This window comes from Amphibalanus amphitrite, unplaced genomic scaffold (assembly GCF_019059575.1).
Source record: "Amphibalanus amphitrite isolate SeventyFive unplaced genomic scaffold, NRLGWU_Aamphi_draft 000357F_arrow, whole genome shotgun sequence".
NCBI classification, from domain to species: domain Eukaryota; kingdom Metazoa; phylum Arthropoda; class Thecostraca; order Balanomorpha; family Balanidae; genus Amphibalanus; species Amphibalanus amphitrite.
In genome coordinates this window covers 344,781-358,758 of record NW_024881851.1, presented here as the reverse complement: position 1 = coordinate 358,758, position 13,978 = coordinate 344,781, and the positions used below count along the sequence as shown (strand labels likewise).

The window sequence follows — 13,978 nt, the reverse complement described above, 5'->3', positions numbered from 1 at the left end:
ATTTTTGTCCCAGCGTACGATCGAGCGTGTTTTCAATTTTCTTCCCTAATCGCACACTAGAAGGTCTTGAATGGGTGGGACACGCAGCTAATTTATTGTTCACGGATCTTGGGGATTGTGTCATAAAACGGACTTAATGCCTTAAGTCAGCGGTATTTGCGACACATATTTTAAAATGACTCCTTTTGTTTTAAGTAATGAATTGATCCGATAGTTGTTCGATCTAATCGTGGTACCGGAAAAATGATACAACAGAATGATCGGTCCAGTTTTCTCACATCAGATAATTCTTATTTTTTCATTGGCGGAAAGGTCATATCGAACCACATTTTGAGTTATGACGTTGCTGATATTAGATAAGGCCATGAAAGTCAGACTCTAGGTCAAGGTAGCAACGCCTGAATAACTGCGGTCAGGTTGTGCAGTTCAGTCACAGTGGCCCCAATTAGGCCAACGTTTCCTGGTCGAGCAGAAAGTTTTGTTTCCAGCCACTTATCACCGATCAGCCCCAGTGGACCGACGCCGGTCACTGGTCCGTCCAAGTGGTCCGACTCTGTCACAGATCACTGGTCTGTTCAAGTGACTCACTAACGTCTGCTCCAGTGACCCACTTCTGTCACTGGTCTGCCAGTGATTCGGAAAGGTCACTGTTCTGGCCAAAAATATGCCTCTCTCACCGGTCTCCGCAATTACTCCGCCTCTCTAACTGGTCTGCACGTCGGTTCGCTTGTCACTGGTCTGCGCGGTCGGTCCGCTTTCGGTCACCGTTTCACTGATTCCCCAGATTCGCACGCATGTCACCGGCCACCGGCCCTCCAACTGACCAGCCTCTCTCACCGGCCCGTCCGACCGACCCACCTCTCTCACTGGCCTCTCCCAGTAGCCCGCCTCTCTCACATCGGCCCACCTCTGTCACCGGTCTGTCCGGTCGGCTCCCGAGAACACCTGCGCTACTGAGCGGCAGCACGGCGGCCCGACCGGCTCACCGACCCCTCGGACAACGCTCAATCGATAGCGTCGCCACGAGTGGCAGCCGGGCCACATGCAAACACATCCGCGCCGCTGGCCGGTCTCGGTCAATGCGAGTGGCCTACCTGAGCTGTGTGACAGTGCCACGCCGGCACCCCGCGGTACCTCTCGGCACGGCCCCGCGGCACGGCCCCACGGCTGGTGTCAGTTCTGGTTACAGGTGACGGGGATTGGCTTGTCGCCTTAGCATAGGATGGATGCTTGTATGGCGTATGCATTGGGAAGCATTGTCGCCGTGAGGTTAACCAAAATGAATAGCGCCTATTGATACGTCAGAGTATAAAGCAGTACAGGGATAAAAGCACGTGTCCATGCACACAAGCAAACACATTAACATACACAAACACATTTAACCACTGCCTCTTAAAGAAGGGGCTGGGAAAGGGGTTTATCATTGACGGCTCAATCTTTCTTCCATCGCTTACCTCTCCGATCCCCATCTCCTATACAAGTGCCAACAGTGCCAGTGGCAACATTCAGTACCCTCTTTCGCCTCAATCTACACATGCTGACCAAATGATTTTTTTCAGAGTCAAGTCGCCCGAAATGACGTGGGTAAAAGCAACGCTATGTTCTGCTTTTTGCCACAAGAAGTATGCTTGCAATTCGTATTCGTTTAATATTTGGTTTTTAACAATTTTTTACCTCAGTGTAGCCCGAAACGAATACGAATTACTATCATTTACCTGAGGAATATTAGAAATGACACTTCGTCAATACCTGAAGTATGCTTGCGAGAAGAAACTGTAACGGCTGAAATTTTATGAGATTGGCCTTAATTAAAATATCTAACAAAAAAAAACTCATTAACGGTTTTCACCTATCTCGGGTCCAAAATGACACAACTTTGATACCAGACAAAAATAACGGAATGTATTGCGTCAAAATATACAAAGCTCAATTTGTACTGTAGCCATTCTAGGCCAAGCAACGTAAGCGATGAACCGACAAATTCACCCATTAAGTTGGATTTCCCAAAAGACGAATATTATTATAACCCAATGTCTCATTTTTTAATCAACGCAGTAAAATCAAAGATGACCGGAGACCAAAACCCATCCTTCTTCCCCTTCCTCCATCCTATGGCTAATAGCCCAATGGTGTTCAGAATAAAGCGAACACCTTTTACTAAGCCTGAACAGGCGGATCACGGGTCACGCCAGTCCAAAGCAGACACGGTCGCTATCCGCGCTGTCCGTTATCTCAGGGACACCGGGACCAAACGACCCTCATAGGGCGCGTCTGGGGCATGTCAGAGACCGGAGCGGTGTGGCACCGGATATTGAATGTTTACAGCGGCTACAGTACGTACAGCTACAGTTTACACTGAACATACTCCGCCAGACAATAATATATCGATGTTTAGAGCACCAGGGTACATATGCGGTGCAGCGGCCCTTCAGCCCTGGTAACAAACTGTGCCAGGGGTGAAAGAAGCATCCCCAAGGTTCTATCATTTGCCCTCCGAGATACCCATTATTGTACAGAAGTAGATTTTCCACAAAAGGAAGATGCCCTCTGACATATACATTACATAACACATACCTAAGTGATCTGACAGACAGACTCAGTGATGAGCCACAGCAGGCTTTGGCTCTGGGCATATTGTTGATGTTTCACACAAGTGACACGTGCATCCGCCATGATAAATCTCGAGGTGGTTGGGTACCGAGAGGCGGCTGTTCGATCCGCACTGAACCCACCTCGAGCAGGGAGTGCAGTGGCCGGTCCTCCAGAATGGGTCGCAGCAGAGTCGCGTCGCCCATGGGACAGCCGTGCAGACACTGGATGTCGTCCAAGGAGTCCAGTATCCGAGACACCGCTATAACAGCAAACATCGGAGTCGCCTCAGACACAAACAAAACACGGCACAAAACAGTGCGCCAGACGATTGGTAATTGTGCACGTTCGTATTCATAACCTTTAGCTTGTCGAGGGATGTCATGTTGGGTGAGCGAATTCATCATCGCTTCTCTGATTAAATCCAGTAAGGCTGAAATTGGCTTGCACCAACAACAGCTACCACACACCAACTTTGATCAATTTTAATGTTCAAGTATGCATGCAAGTGTTTCCGGTCCCGTGTATTCGCCGTATAAACTTATGACTAGCTTAGCCTTCGCATAAGCGTAAGTTTGTTACGCATACCACCTGCAAGTGCACATGCAATGCCTGCTTACGTTTGTTGACCTCATTTATGAATCCCGGCCCATAACTGTTTATGGGCTGAATGACACTGTTTATGGGTTGGAGCAGGTTTTGTGTCGTCAGTGAACAACCCTGACCTCATTCAACAGACGCACCGATTCTAACTATGAATCCCCAATAACCCCGGGTGCCAGGTGTGCTCGGTGTGAGCCAGAGTACCTCCCCGCTCGCGCGCGCGGCGTACCTGCGGTGGCGGCCTCCTCCTCTGCCGACTCGGCCAGGCCATCGTAGCCCGTGTCCGTCTGTGTGGGCGCCCAGCGCGACGAGCTGACGGCCGCCAGCACGGCGCCCTTGAGCTTGCGGCGCGCGTTGAAGCAGCGCATCTCGTCCACGGTGCGGCTCAGGTGCTCCGTGGACGGACAGCTCTCCCGGTCCTGGTGGCACGGACGAGCGGTACCGTCAGTCACAGACAGTGAATCCTGCTTATCTACGACAGATACGCAGTCTCGTCAGCCACAGACAGGAAAACCATCACAACGGCAGATACGCAGTCGGCGGGCAGAGTCGGCTATATATTTATGACGGTTTTTAATCCTTCCTGCTCGACATTCTGTTTCTCACAAGCGCATGATGTATATACTATAATTATATACTGTACACCTTTCCTTTCAAAGGTTTCAATTCGTGGTTCACTGGCTTTTGATTGACTATGTATAGCACATGCGTGTCAATAAGTGCATCTCATCCATTGAGCCGGATACAATTATATTATGAAGGATACAGTCACTGCCCAGCCCAGTGCTCCCGACAATGCCGATTTTCCTCACCTTGATCCACGCGTGGTTGAGCGCCTGCGCCACGGTGGCGCGCTGCTGAGGGTCGCACGTGAGCAGCCGCCTCACCAGGTCCCGGGCAGGCTCACTGACATCTCGCATCGGTCCCGAATACAGCTGCCGGGCCAGCAGAGAAACATGCCAGGTGCTTTGAAGTTTGGCAAATACATTATTACATTGGAACATACATTGTACATTATTTCAAGGCAATATGCATAAACCAATAATTCTGGCGTAGCAATAAAAAATAACAAGTAAGGAAATTCAAGCTACATATTAAAAAAATAAACAATAAAATCGCAGCTCTGCGCTCATGATGTGTGGGGTGGCAGTGAAGTGAAGGGCGGCGCCACTGACGTTCAGCTTGCCGCTGCAGATGTTGTCGTAGAGCCGGTCGCCGGTGCCGTAGAACGGCAGCATGCCCGACAGCAGGATGTGCAGCATGACGCCGGCCGACCAGGCGTCCACCGGTTTGCCGTACGCCTGTCGCTGGATCACCTCTGGCGCCATGAACTGGGGCGTGCCGATACGGCCTGCCGAGGGGCGCAGACCAGCCGTCAGCGCGCGCGCCCGACTCGGGCCGAGCCCAGTCTTCCAGTCCCACCAGTGACAAACACTCTCGCATACCATTACAGCACGGTCTGACAGGCCTGCTGTCGCCCTCCCTTTACGCCTCGCACGCTGCCGATCTATCGCTGCCGATCTACTAACCATCCGATATCATTCTGTGACTCACCCCCGTTGATGAGCTGGTTGTCTTGCAGCTGGACAGCCACGCCGAACCCTCCGATCTTGACCGGCGCCGAGTTCTCTTTAGTGGCCAGCAGCACGCAGTGCGGCTTGATGTCGCGGTGGACGATGTTGTTGTCGTGACAGTGCCGCAACGCCTCCAGAATTTGCCGCATGTAGTGGCTGAAAAAGTACGGGTCTCACGTTAGCAGCATTCAGGCGTTGGCGCCAATGTCACTGACAGTTCAACTTCAATGTCACAGTGGTGTGGTTATACCACAAATGTGAAAGTATGAAAACCATCGTAGAGATATTGTCAGGCAACAAGCGCATTTCAAGAGAATTCAAAGCCAAAGAATCATAGTTCCACAGCAACACAAATAAAGCAGTTCCTAACTTCCTTCCCAACATCACAAGATCAGTCCTGTCCCTGGCTTGTTGAACTTCAAAGTACATATCGTTTGAATTACCGAAAATAATAGAATCATGTTCAGCTACAATTGACATGTCGAATGCCGTGGCACAGGTGATATACTTACCACATTCGAAGTTTACGGCACGATGGTAGGTACTCTATCTCACCTGGCGACTGCCTCACTGTAGACGAAGCCCAGGTTGGCCCGTTTGACGATCTCAAAGCACAGGTCGGCGCCGTCCATGCTGTAAAATACACCAGCCAAACAACGTTAGAAACCAGAAATGTCTGACTGAAAACCGCTCGTCAGCCGGAGATGGATACCTAATGAAGCCACCTCATCCGTATTTGTTTGAGAACTTTCCAATAACAATGTGGTAATATCCTCCAGCAGGATTAAGTTAAAAATGTGGAGTGAAATCACCGATCATATTATCGTGTTTTGGCTCGTGGCAATAGAGAACAAAATCAGTCAGCAATCAGCATGTAACCATTTGATATTGATTGTTCTTAGTCACACTTGTCAGGCGAGTGTGTTGCAACAAGTTCAAGATTAAACAAGACCAGCATCCACCTCTGAATTCCAAGCCTTGATTCCATTGGAGATAATATTCATAGCATGACGTGCAATGCATTGTGTGACTGTCAAGTGACAACGTCATAATTGAGAAGGAATCTGCGGGAAACATGCCATGACTGTCGATGAGGTCCCACATGATCCCAGCTAGTCTGCTAGTCGGAAGCTATTGGCAGCGGTGGCCGCAAGCTCACTGGCATGACGATAATTGAAGAAGGACAATTTCAACGTTGAGTAAGTCAAACAAACAGCTGTTCCAATCGGCACATGTACTCACTATTCGAACACCATGTAGAGCATGCCTTCTGATGAATAAGTCTCCAGCAGCTCCACGATGTGAGGGTGTTTCAGCATGTGGCATATGGTGGCCTCTCGTTTGAGGTCTGTCAAAATGCACGAGTCGCAATGGTCAGAACTCTAGTCGGGTCCAAATGGTCAAGGCCTACTTGTAGGCTAGGTATACTTCGGATCTATCCCGACACGGTCTACAGAATACAGCGAACAAGTCAGGTCATGTCAGAGAAATCAGTTGTAAAGGGATAAATACACCAACAAATAATGTGGAGGGATTCATTGAAGTGTGGTGGATGCGGCTGATGTGAGCAGAGCCACAGCACACCGTAATGCAAGCCAAAACACAGCTGACACTTAGCAATGTATAACCATTTTTAGGAGACCCGAGACATTCTGGGAAACCTGACGGCGAGCGTAAGAATGTCCTGCCCTGGCGCAGGATGAACAAATTAATAAATTGCGATTTGTCGCTATTCCCGTGGCAAAGGCCTTACTTACTACCTGCCTTACTTACTTACTTGATTACTTATTAACCGTCGTTTGTACATATGCAACTTCATGCGTCAGAAGCTACTGATATTGTCTAACGAGAAACAATAAGCAGTTGGCAGTTGGCACACACTTAAAAAAGTGACTGATTATTTGATGGACTGAACACAGCACCACTCACTGAAGCGACAGCATTAGGTACCTTCGGTGCCCAGGCCGGGACTGGCGGTGAATTTGGCCACATCGACGATCTTCACGGCGAACTGTTGTCCGGTCGGCCGGTGGATACATCGCTGCACCACGCTGAACGGACCCCTGCGCGGCAGCGGCAGCACGTCAGGCGCGGCCTGAAGGTCGCCAGTCACACCACACACCACTTCAGCCAGAAAGGTGCAAAAATATATCAATATTGTGACATTGCAGCATAAGTGATAAGTGCTTCAAACATGCTTCATACAATGTCACTATTCCCGTGGTGCTGCAATGACTTGAGACATAAAATACATGAATGTAGTCGCTGCTTTAGGTGGATGTGCCCTTCAATATGAAATATAAGTGAATATTCAGAAGCACACAATATTCTCTGTTTCACCCAGAATGTAACATGCGATATAACTACCTGTTCAATGTTCCAATCATGCTTGTAAGAGCATAGAAGGGTATCTGATGGACAGTACTGCACAAATAGCTCTGTTTGGATACTAATTCAGTTTACTTACTTTCCAATTACTTCACAGAGCTCGTAGACATCATCGAACACGACATCATCGTCGTGGTTCTCATCATAAGTCTGGTAGAGCATGGACATGCTGCACCACCGTCACCCCCTGGTGACAGTGAGCCAGTAGCCGCAGCCAGAGGGTAGCTCTCTGCCTCCACTGAAAAAGACATCAGTCTGGGGATCAGCTACCTAAGGATGCAGCAGATTACTTAGGCTCCATCATCATGAGCATTAACCCTCGCCAGTCGCCCGTATGGGGCGGGGGGGGGGGGGGTCGAACGGACCCCCCATCACCCTAGGTTTTTCGCAAATAGCTCGCGTAAAAAGCAGCCGATCGCGACGAAACTTTCAGTACCCCCGAGTTAATCAATTTTACACCTACCCTAAAAATTTCATGACCTGACCCAAATGACCTTTGACCTGTGACTGTGAACTATCCTCGAGACCATGTTTGGCCGGAATCGCGATTCGGCGTATGTCGGATCGCATTAGCCGCGCGTTTGCAGTCTTTTCGTAGTTTCAAGCGTTCAAACATGTGATACGATGTTGGTCCCATGCATAAGAGTGTATGTCAAGGTTACCTGAAGGTCAGGTCAGGTCATTGACTTTTGATGACCTCGGTTCACTTTTTCGAGTTTTACATGTTTCTAGAATAGTTTTGGGACTGAATTCGAATTTAGCAGCCATTTGAACATTTACGAAGCAGTTACGAACTGTGGTGCCTTCATAACATGTTACGAAGCTGTCATAGGCGGTTGACACCTACCACGAATTCCCGGCAGGACCCCTACTGGTGACCTGAATTGACCTGACTCGACCGTGCATAAATGCATGAAGATATCATCTAAGATCAAAACCAACATGATATTCGTGATCAGCACCCCGAAAAAAGCAAAGCAGCCACACTTTACGACGTTCTAATAGGTCCCAATTTTCCTGATTTTTGGGTCATTGACCTGACCTGGAAGGTCAAGCAATGACATAGGACCTTAAAAATGGGTATCATCGGATTCCTCTCGTCACGGGCAACACGCTCGCTTTTTCTACGAAGCTCTAGCTCGATCAGGGGGCAAACGGCAAGGGCCAAGGGGAGGGTCCAACGGACCTCCCCCCTCTTTATACGATCGCGGCTGGCAAAACACCAATTAATGGGAGAGGGTAGGACAAGGTACAGGAACCAAAAGAGGGGTTCAAAAGGACAATTGAATTTATCCTCTTAGAGTTAGGGTCAGTCACAACCTCCTAATACCTCCTCAGGCTCATTTTGGAACAAAGTCTCTGGTATTATGAGAAGCTTTCTAAAAAAAGTTGTGAAATAGGTACAGAACTTCTAGTGAGACATAATGGCAAAAGGACATGGCTTCAACATTGTAGGTATACCTTGCAAGAGGCAATGCAAGAGACCACTCTGATAAGAAGCTTTATGCTTAAGGCTCTCTATTGTGTCCTGTGCCAACTGAGAGATCATATCAGTCTTTCTGCCAAAATAATTTTCCTTGCCTCTTTTGTGACACTTTTAAGCTTCAGTTCCTACCTTGAGTCTGCTTCAGTAGTCCATGGTGGAGCATTCACCCTCTGAGCCAGCCAACATGTGGCAAGAGCTTGGGTTCATATCCTGTGATGGCTGCAAGAAGAAACAGATTGAAGCAGCAAATAATAACCTTGTGCCTTGTGGTCTGGCTTTGCACTGTGCTGGTGCCACACAGTGGAGTCCAGTGGGACAGCAGTCTCTGACTCTCCCACAGCACTCAGTGGGACAGTCTCCCAGCCTGAAGGGGGCAGTGACCAGGTGCCTGTGGGCAACAGCAGCTGGGCCGTTGGGGCAGGGCCTGAGAGGTGCAAGTTGTGCTGTTCTGTAGGTACTGATACTGTTAGGTATTTGTTTTCTGTTATGTCAGCATTATCATAGGCTAGGTATTAACCCAGCAGTTACTGTGGTATTTTGCCAATTGCTGGTTGCTGCGGCGTTATATGCCCTCAGCTGATAAGTTGGTTGAGAACCCATAGGAACCTAGGGCAATGTGTGAGGCTGCAGCTGATTTTAACTATATTGCAATTTTAAGCCTGCCTATAATCACTTGAAGCGCTCTAATGAAAAGCCCACATGAAACCTCCATACATGTAACACAGTCCAGCTGAAAACTTCTTCTTAGTCTTGATTTTTTCTTTCAGCTCTTTTCATTGCAATAGCTCAACTCCTGCCTTGCTTGTTATAGTACCTATAGCAATCATACAGGCTGAAAAAATAGTACTATAGCTGCGGCTGCTCTTGGGCTGCTCCAACCAACTGCAGACCATCCCCTTCAGGAGTCTCAAATATCAATATTGTGTGCCAGTGCAAATCGGAAACTTGCCTACGACAAAAATTGGCAATCAACAGCCCTAAATAAAAAACAAGACAAATGCAAAAAGTGCATTTTCAAGTTTTCAACATCACCCACCGTTGAGTGATCATGCGTTGTGCCTAGCCTATCTCTCTGTGGGTTTTAATCAAGGCCATATATGGTTTTAATTGTGTGAGCACAGGCAACAGCAAAGGAGAGGTGAGTAAATATCCTTCAGTTTGATATCACATGAATTATTGACTTCAACATGTTCTTCTTCTTTCCTTACCTTATTTCATATCTACATTGGGCCACAATTAGATGGTCCGTAAAATTGGGCAATATCAATGCTATTAACACGCCCCCACACCACTTCTGTGTACATATTTTGCAAGGCTATATAAACCATATTTTGCACCTATTCCATATCCTCCCACATGCCTTATTGATCTCCCCGACTGCAGAGCCGCCTGGTGGTAAGTCCTTGGTAACCATACGGGGGCAACTTTGTAGTTCTTCTTCTAATGCCAACCCGCCTTGACGCGCAGTTAAGTACACACATGTCAGTTCTTGGCGCATATGTGCAGAATACAACGCGTGTATCATAAATTACGCTTCTTTGCGTGCAAGAAAACGCTAAATATGTATCAATTATTATCATGCATCACGATCTACGCAAGGAGGATGCTGATGGAAGGAATAGCCAATCATGGAAGACTCGGGGCCTCGATTATCGGGAAAGAGGGAAAAGGGCCACCAGGGATAACGCGAGCCTAATCTAACCTAACCTAACCTAACCATTCCCCTCCCACCTTTTTCGTTAAGGATCAGACCTTGCCCGTACTTCGGCCGGAGTAAGTGCAGGAGCTAACCATAGACCATAGTCAAACCAGATGCGGTCCAAACCAATTTTCCTCGCTGGGCGTAAAGTTGTAACGTACCCATGCGTATGTAATATAAGGCCAGGTGCCTGTATAAATATAAAATAAAGAACACACGCGGTTGCCGAGGGGAGTCGGGGACGTCCCCCGGATTCCTCGACAGTGGGGACGCGTCCCCCTCCCCCGCCGGCCGCATTCGACAACCATGCATGTCATTCGAAACGTATCTTTGTATTCATTCATTACATCTAGATATAGAAGCATGCATTATTCGATACAAGTTAATGCTATAATCTTTGCCATAGGAATGATTCGACCGGTGCATGAACTTTATAGGCGACGCTCCCCTCTACAAATCGTGAAATAACGTTGTATATTATCTATTTGATGTTGTACCGGCCAACGAAAGAGAGGCCGATTCCCAAAGGAACATTGATTGGTGTGGCAGCTCTCTTGCAATATATGTAGTTATGTTGAACTTGGCACTACCTATAAAAGAAGGTACTTTTCTATTCTGCTGGCATTCCGAAGCCGCCGCATCCGGCAGTTCAGCTCAGGCAACCAGCACACCTCTGATACAGTTCCTCTCGTCATGTCCGTCCGAGCAGTGAGGAACGCCGTCACACAGCGTCTCCACCGGCAGACAGCGGCCGTCGCAGCTGTACTCGCCGGTCGTACACTGCTCCGTCCGCGAACAGCCGTACTCCTCCGACTCGTCCGAGTTATCGGCGCAGTCCTTACGGCCGTCACACGCGTAACACGAGTCTATACAGCGGGGCTCACCGCTCAGGCACTCGAACTGGTCCGTGCGGCAGCCAGGAGGAGGCGGCGGCGGTGGCGGCCGGGGGGTAGTGGTCGTGGTTGTGGTGCATCCCCACTCATCGGAGCCGTCCGAACAGTCCCAGCGTCCGTCGCAGCGGAGCCGATTGTCCACGCACCGGTCGTCGCAGCGGAACTCGTAATAGAAGCACGGACGTGGCGTCGTCGTTTGTCCCGGGCAGTCTATCTCGTCACTACCGTCCACACACTCCACCCCGCCATCACACCTGTAGCAGTAAGGAATGCAGCGGCCGTCCTCTATACACCTGAACTCATCCCGGCGACATCCGGGCGGGGGCGGCGGGGGCGGACGGGGCGTAGTGGTTGTAGTGGTTGTGGTGCATCCCCACTCGTCAGAACCATCCGAACAATCCCAACGCCCGTCGCAGCGAAGCCGATTGTCCATGCACCGGCCATCACAGCGGAATTCGTAGTACGTACAGGGCCGCGGAGTGGTTGTGGTAGTGGTTGTGGTGCATCCCCACTCGTCAGAACCGTCCGAACAATCCCATCGCCCGTCGCAGCGACGGTTCAGATCGAAGCACCGGCCATCACAGCGAAATTCGTAGTACGTACAGGGCCGCGGAGTGGTTGTGGTAGTGGTTGTGGTGCATCCCCGCTCGTCAGAACCGTCCGAACAATCCCAGCGCCCGTCGCAGCGACGGTTCAGATCGAAGCACCGGCCATCGCAACGAAATTCGTAGTACGTACAGGGCCGCGGAGTGGTTGTGGTCGTCGTGGGGCAAAACCTCTCGTCCGTGCCGCTGGGGCAGTCGGCTCTGCCGTCACAGAGCTGGCGGTTGTCCAGGCAGCGGCCGTCACAGCGGAAGCGGCCGTCGCCGCAGCGCTCGGCGCAGCCGTGCGCCTCCGTCTCGTCACTGCCGTCCGGACAGTCGGCGCGCGTGTCGCACGTGTAGCAGTCCTCGATACAGGTGCCGTCCAGACAGCGGAACTCGCCCGGGCCGCAGCCGAGACCGCCGACTGCTTGGCGCGCTCTTCGGCTCGGAGGATGGTCCGAGCCGTCCTGCACAGCCACTCTTCCGAGAGCAGGCACACTGACGGCTAGCAGCAGAGCCGTCAGCAGGTGCACTCTCATGGTCGCTACGGTTGTTCTGTGTCTCCCCTTTTCTATCTTTTTCACGTTCTCACTCAGTCTTTTTCTTCTCTGCCGGTGTGAAACTGGACGGTATCGGCAGCCCGGTGGTTCTGGTGGCCGTGCCGGGAGGCCGCCGTCGGCCGACTGAGTCAAACGGCGGCCACGACAGACGCACCGCCCGGCCCGGCAATCGCTCATCCAGACGTGTCAGCGAACCTAGCGACCGGCGACGGCCGCACATGACCAGACCACCCGAGAGCCTTGACAGGACGTTTTTTAACCCCTGACGTCTACCGAGGTGTAGCCATTGCATCGACTATACACTTATCCCTTCGATGCAATCTCTAGAACAGCTTTTCCTAGAACCAACGCCTAGCTGATGTCTTGAGTTTTCCGTGTCGTGCTGGGGGTGGGGGTGGGGCATTTTAACGTCCCCCGTCTAGCTCGGGTCCTGGGCCACGTAGCGACACGCGGTAAACGGCATTCGAAAGAGCGTTAAAAATAATGACGGAAATACTCAGTCATTTTTATGTAAGGTCAAAGGTCAGGCTATTAAAGGTCACCAAAGGTCAAATTTTACCTATTTCAACAATTTTCGAAAACCTGGCGCAAAACCTGGCAACCAATAGAGCTAGAGCGCCGCGAAAAAGCGCATTCGATGGTTCCTTCAGCGTTCTTTCGCTAGCCTGCCCTCAGATTTGACCTCAGGTCAACAGTTTAGCCCTCAGAGGGCAAAAACTAAAAACAGGCGCTTTTACGAAAAATGTTTTTATGTAATAACTATTGATTCCAGAGATGCACGACATTACTTTTGCCAGCATTGTGCTCCTCTCGTCAAGACGCGTCGAATGGACTAAGTTGACTTTGAAAGGTTATTTTGAAAATTTGACCCCAGGTCAAGGTCATGATCTGACCGGAAAAGGTCATGTTGTATATCAGTCGATCCGTATCGTCGAGCTGAACACATCTTAGGCGTTTTCACCGCTCTAGCATCTGGCTAACAAAAGTTAATGCAAAAAAAAAAACTGTTGGGGGCCTTTCATGACCTGAGATGACCTCAGGGGCACAAAGAGGGGTCATAGATGCAATTGTTTTATTCAGTGTGTCATGTTTACCCATAAACAGGTGTTGTTTGAGAGTGTTTAGAATGACGTTCATCCACAAGAAGCGCATTTCAATTTTCTCCCATTGACGTGGAAAGATAGAGAAATTGACAAGACCTTAGGCCGCATATATCAAAATTCCGGGATACCTATACATTTCATAAATACAATTACTCTGATCAATCGCTAAAAGTTTCAAAGCGATCATTCAGTCGGTGTAACTATAGCGAGCATTGGAACTGTTTGTGAGGTAAAGTCACTTAACGTGACCTGGTAACCTGACCTTGAACGACCCGGGTCTGAAATTTTCACAACATGTGCAGAAAAGATGTATGAACAAGTGTTCTAAAGTTTTTGATATATTGTGAAAAACCTGACGGGGGCGTAAGAACGCCCCCCCCCCCCACGCCAGCACGGCGCCCTCGAGCAAAAACAAGGCACTCGGACGTTGCAGGTGCGTTCGCGGTATGCCATTGTGACAAACATGCCCGTCACATGCGCTCCACTCCATCACCGCATC

At 49.8% G+C, this 13,978-nt stretch overlaps 2 protein-coding genes across 12 annotated transcripts in view; both read right to left on the bottom strand.

Moving 5' to 3' along the window:
- The window catches only part of LOC122389401 (peripheral plasma membrane protein CASK-like), a 55,734-nt gene extending 45,708 nt beyond the window's left edge, over positions 1-10,026 (bottom strand). For 2 of the 11 annotated variants that reach the window (XM_043381377.1, XM_043381380.1), the window contains exons 1-11: positions 9,849-10,016; positions 8,770-8,859; positions 7,234-7,392; positions 6,717-6,829; positions 6,009-6,114; positions 5,322-5,399; positions 4,747-4,922; positions 4,368-4,543; positions 4,005-4,127; positions 3,422-3,611; positions 2,733-2,851 (exon numbers count right to left, since the gene is read on the bottom strand). In XM_043381377.1, coding sequence (XP_043237312.1) covers positions 2,733-2,851; positions 3,422-3,611; positions 4,005-4,127; positions 4,368-4,543; positions 4,747-4,922; positions 5,322-5,399; positions 6,009-6,114; positions 6,717-6,829; positions 7,234-7,322 — 1,170 coding nt within the window. In that variant the 5' untranslated portion in view covers positions 7,323-7,392; positions 8,770-8,859; positions 9,849-10,016. Of the gene's footprint in view, positions 1-2,732; positions 2,852-3,421; positions 3,612-4,004; positions 4,128-4,367; positions 4,544-4,746; positions 4,923-5,321; positions 5,400-6,008; positions 6,115-6,716; positions 6,830-7,233; positions 7,393-8,769; positions 8,860-9,848 lie in introns of all 11 variants that reach the window. The other 9 variants (XM_043381378.1, XM_043381381.1, XM_043381382.1 and 6 more) reach the window with 8 other exon arrangements.
- Positions 10,027-10,652: 626 nt separating this feature from the next.
- LOC122389400 (sortilin-related receptor-like) lies at positions 10,653-12,521 on the bottom strand. Its single transcript, XM_043381376.1, has one exon. The coding sequence runs from the start codon at positions 12,353-12,355 to the stop codon at positions 10,994-10,996; it is 1,362 nt and encodes a 453-aa protein (XP_043237311.1). The 5' UTR covers positions 12,356-12,521; the 3' UTR covers positions 10,653-10,993.
- Between the last annotated feature and the right edge of the window lie 1,457 nt (positions 12,522-13,978).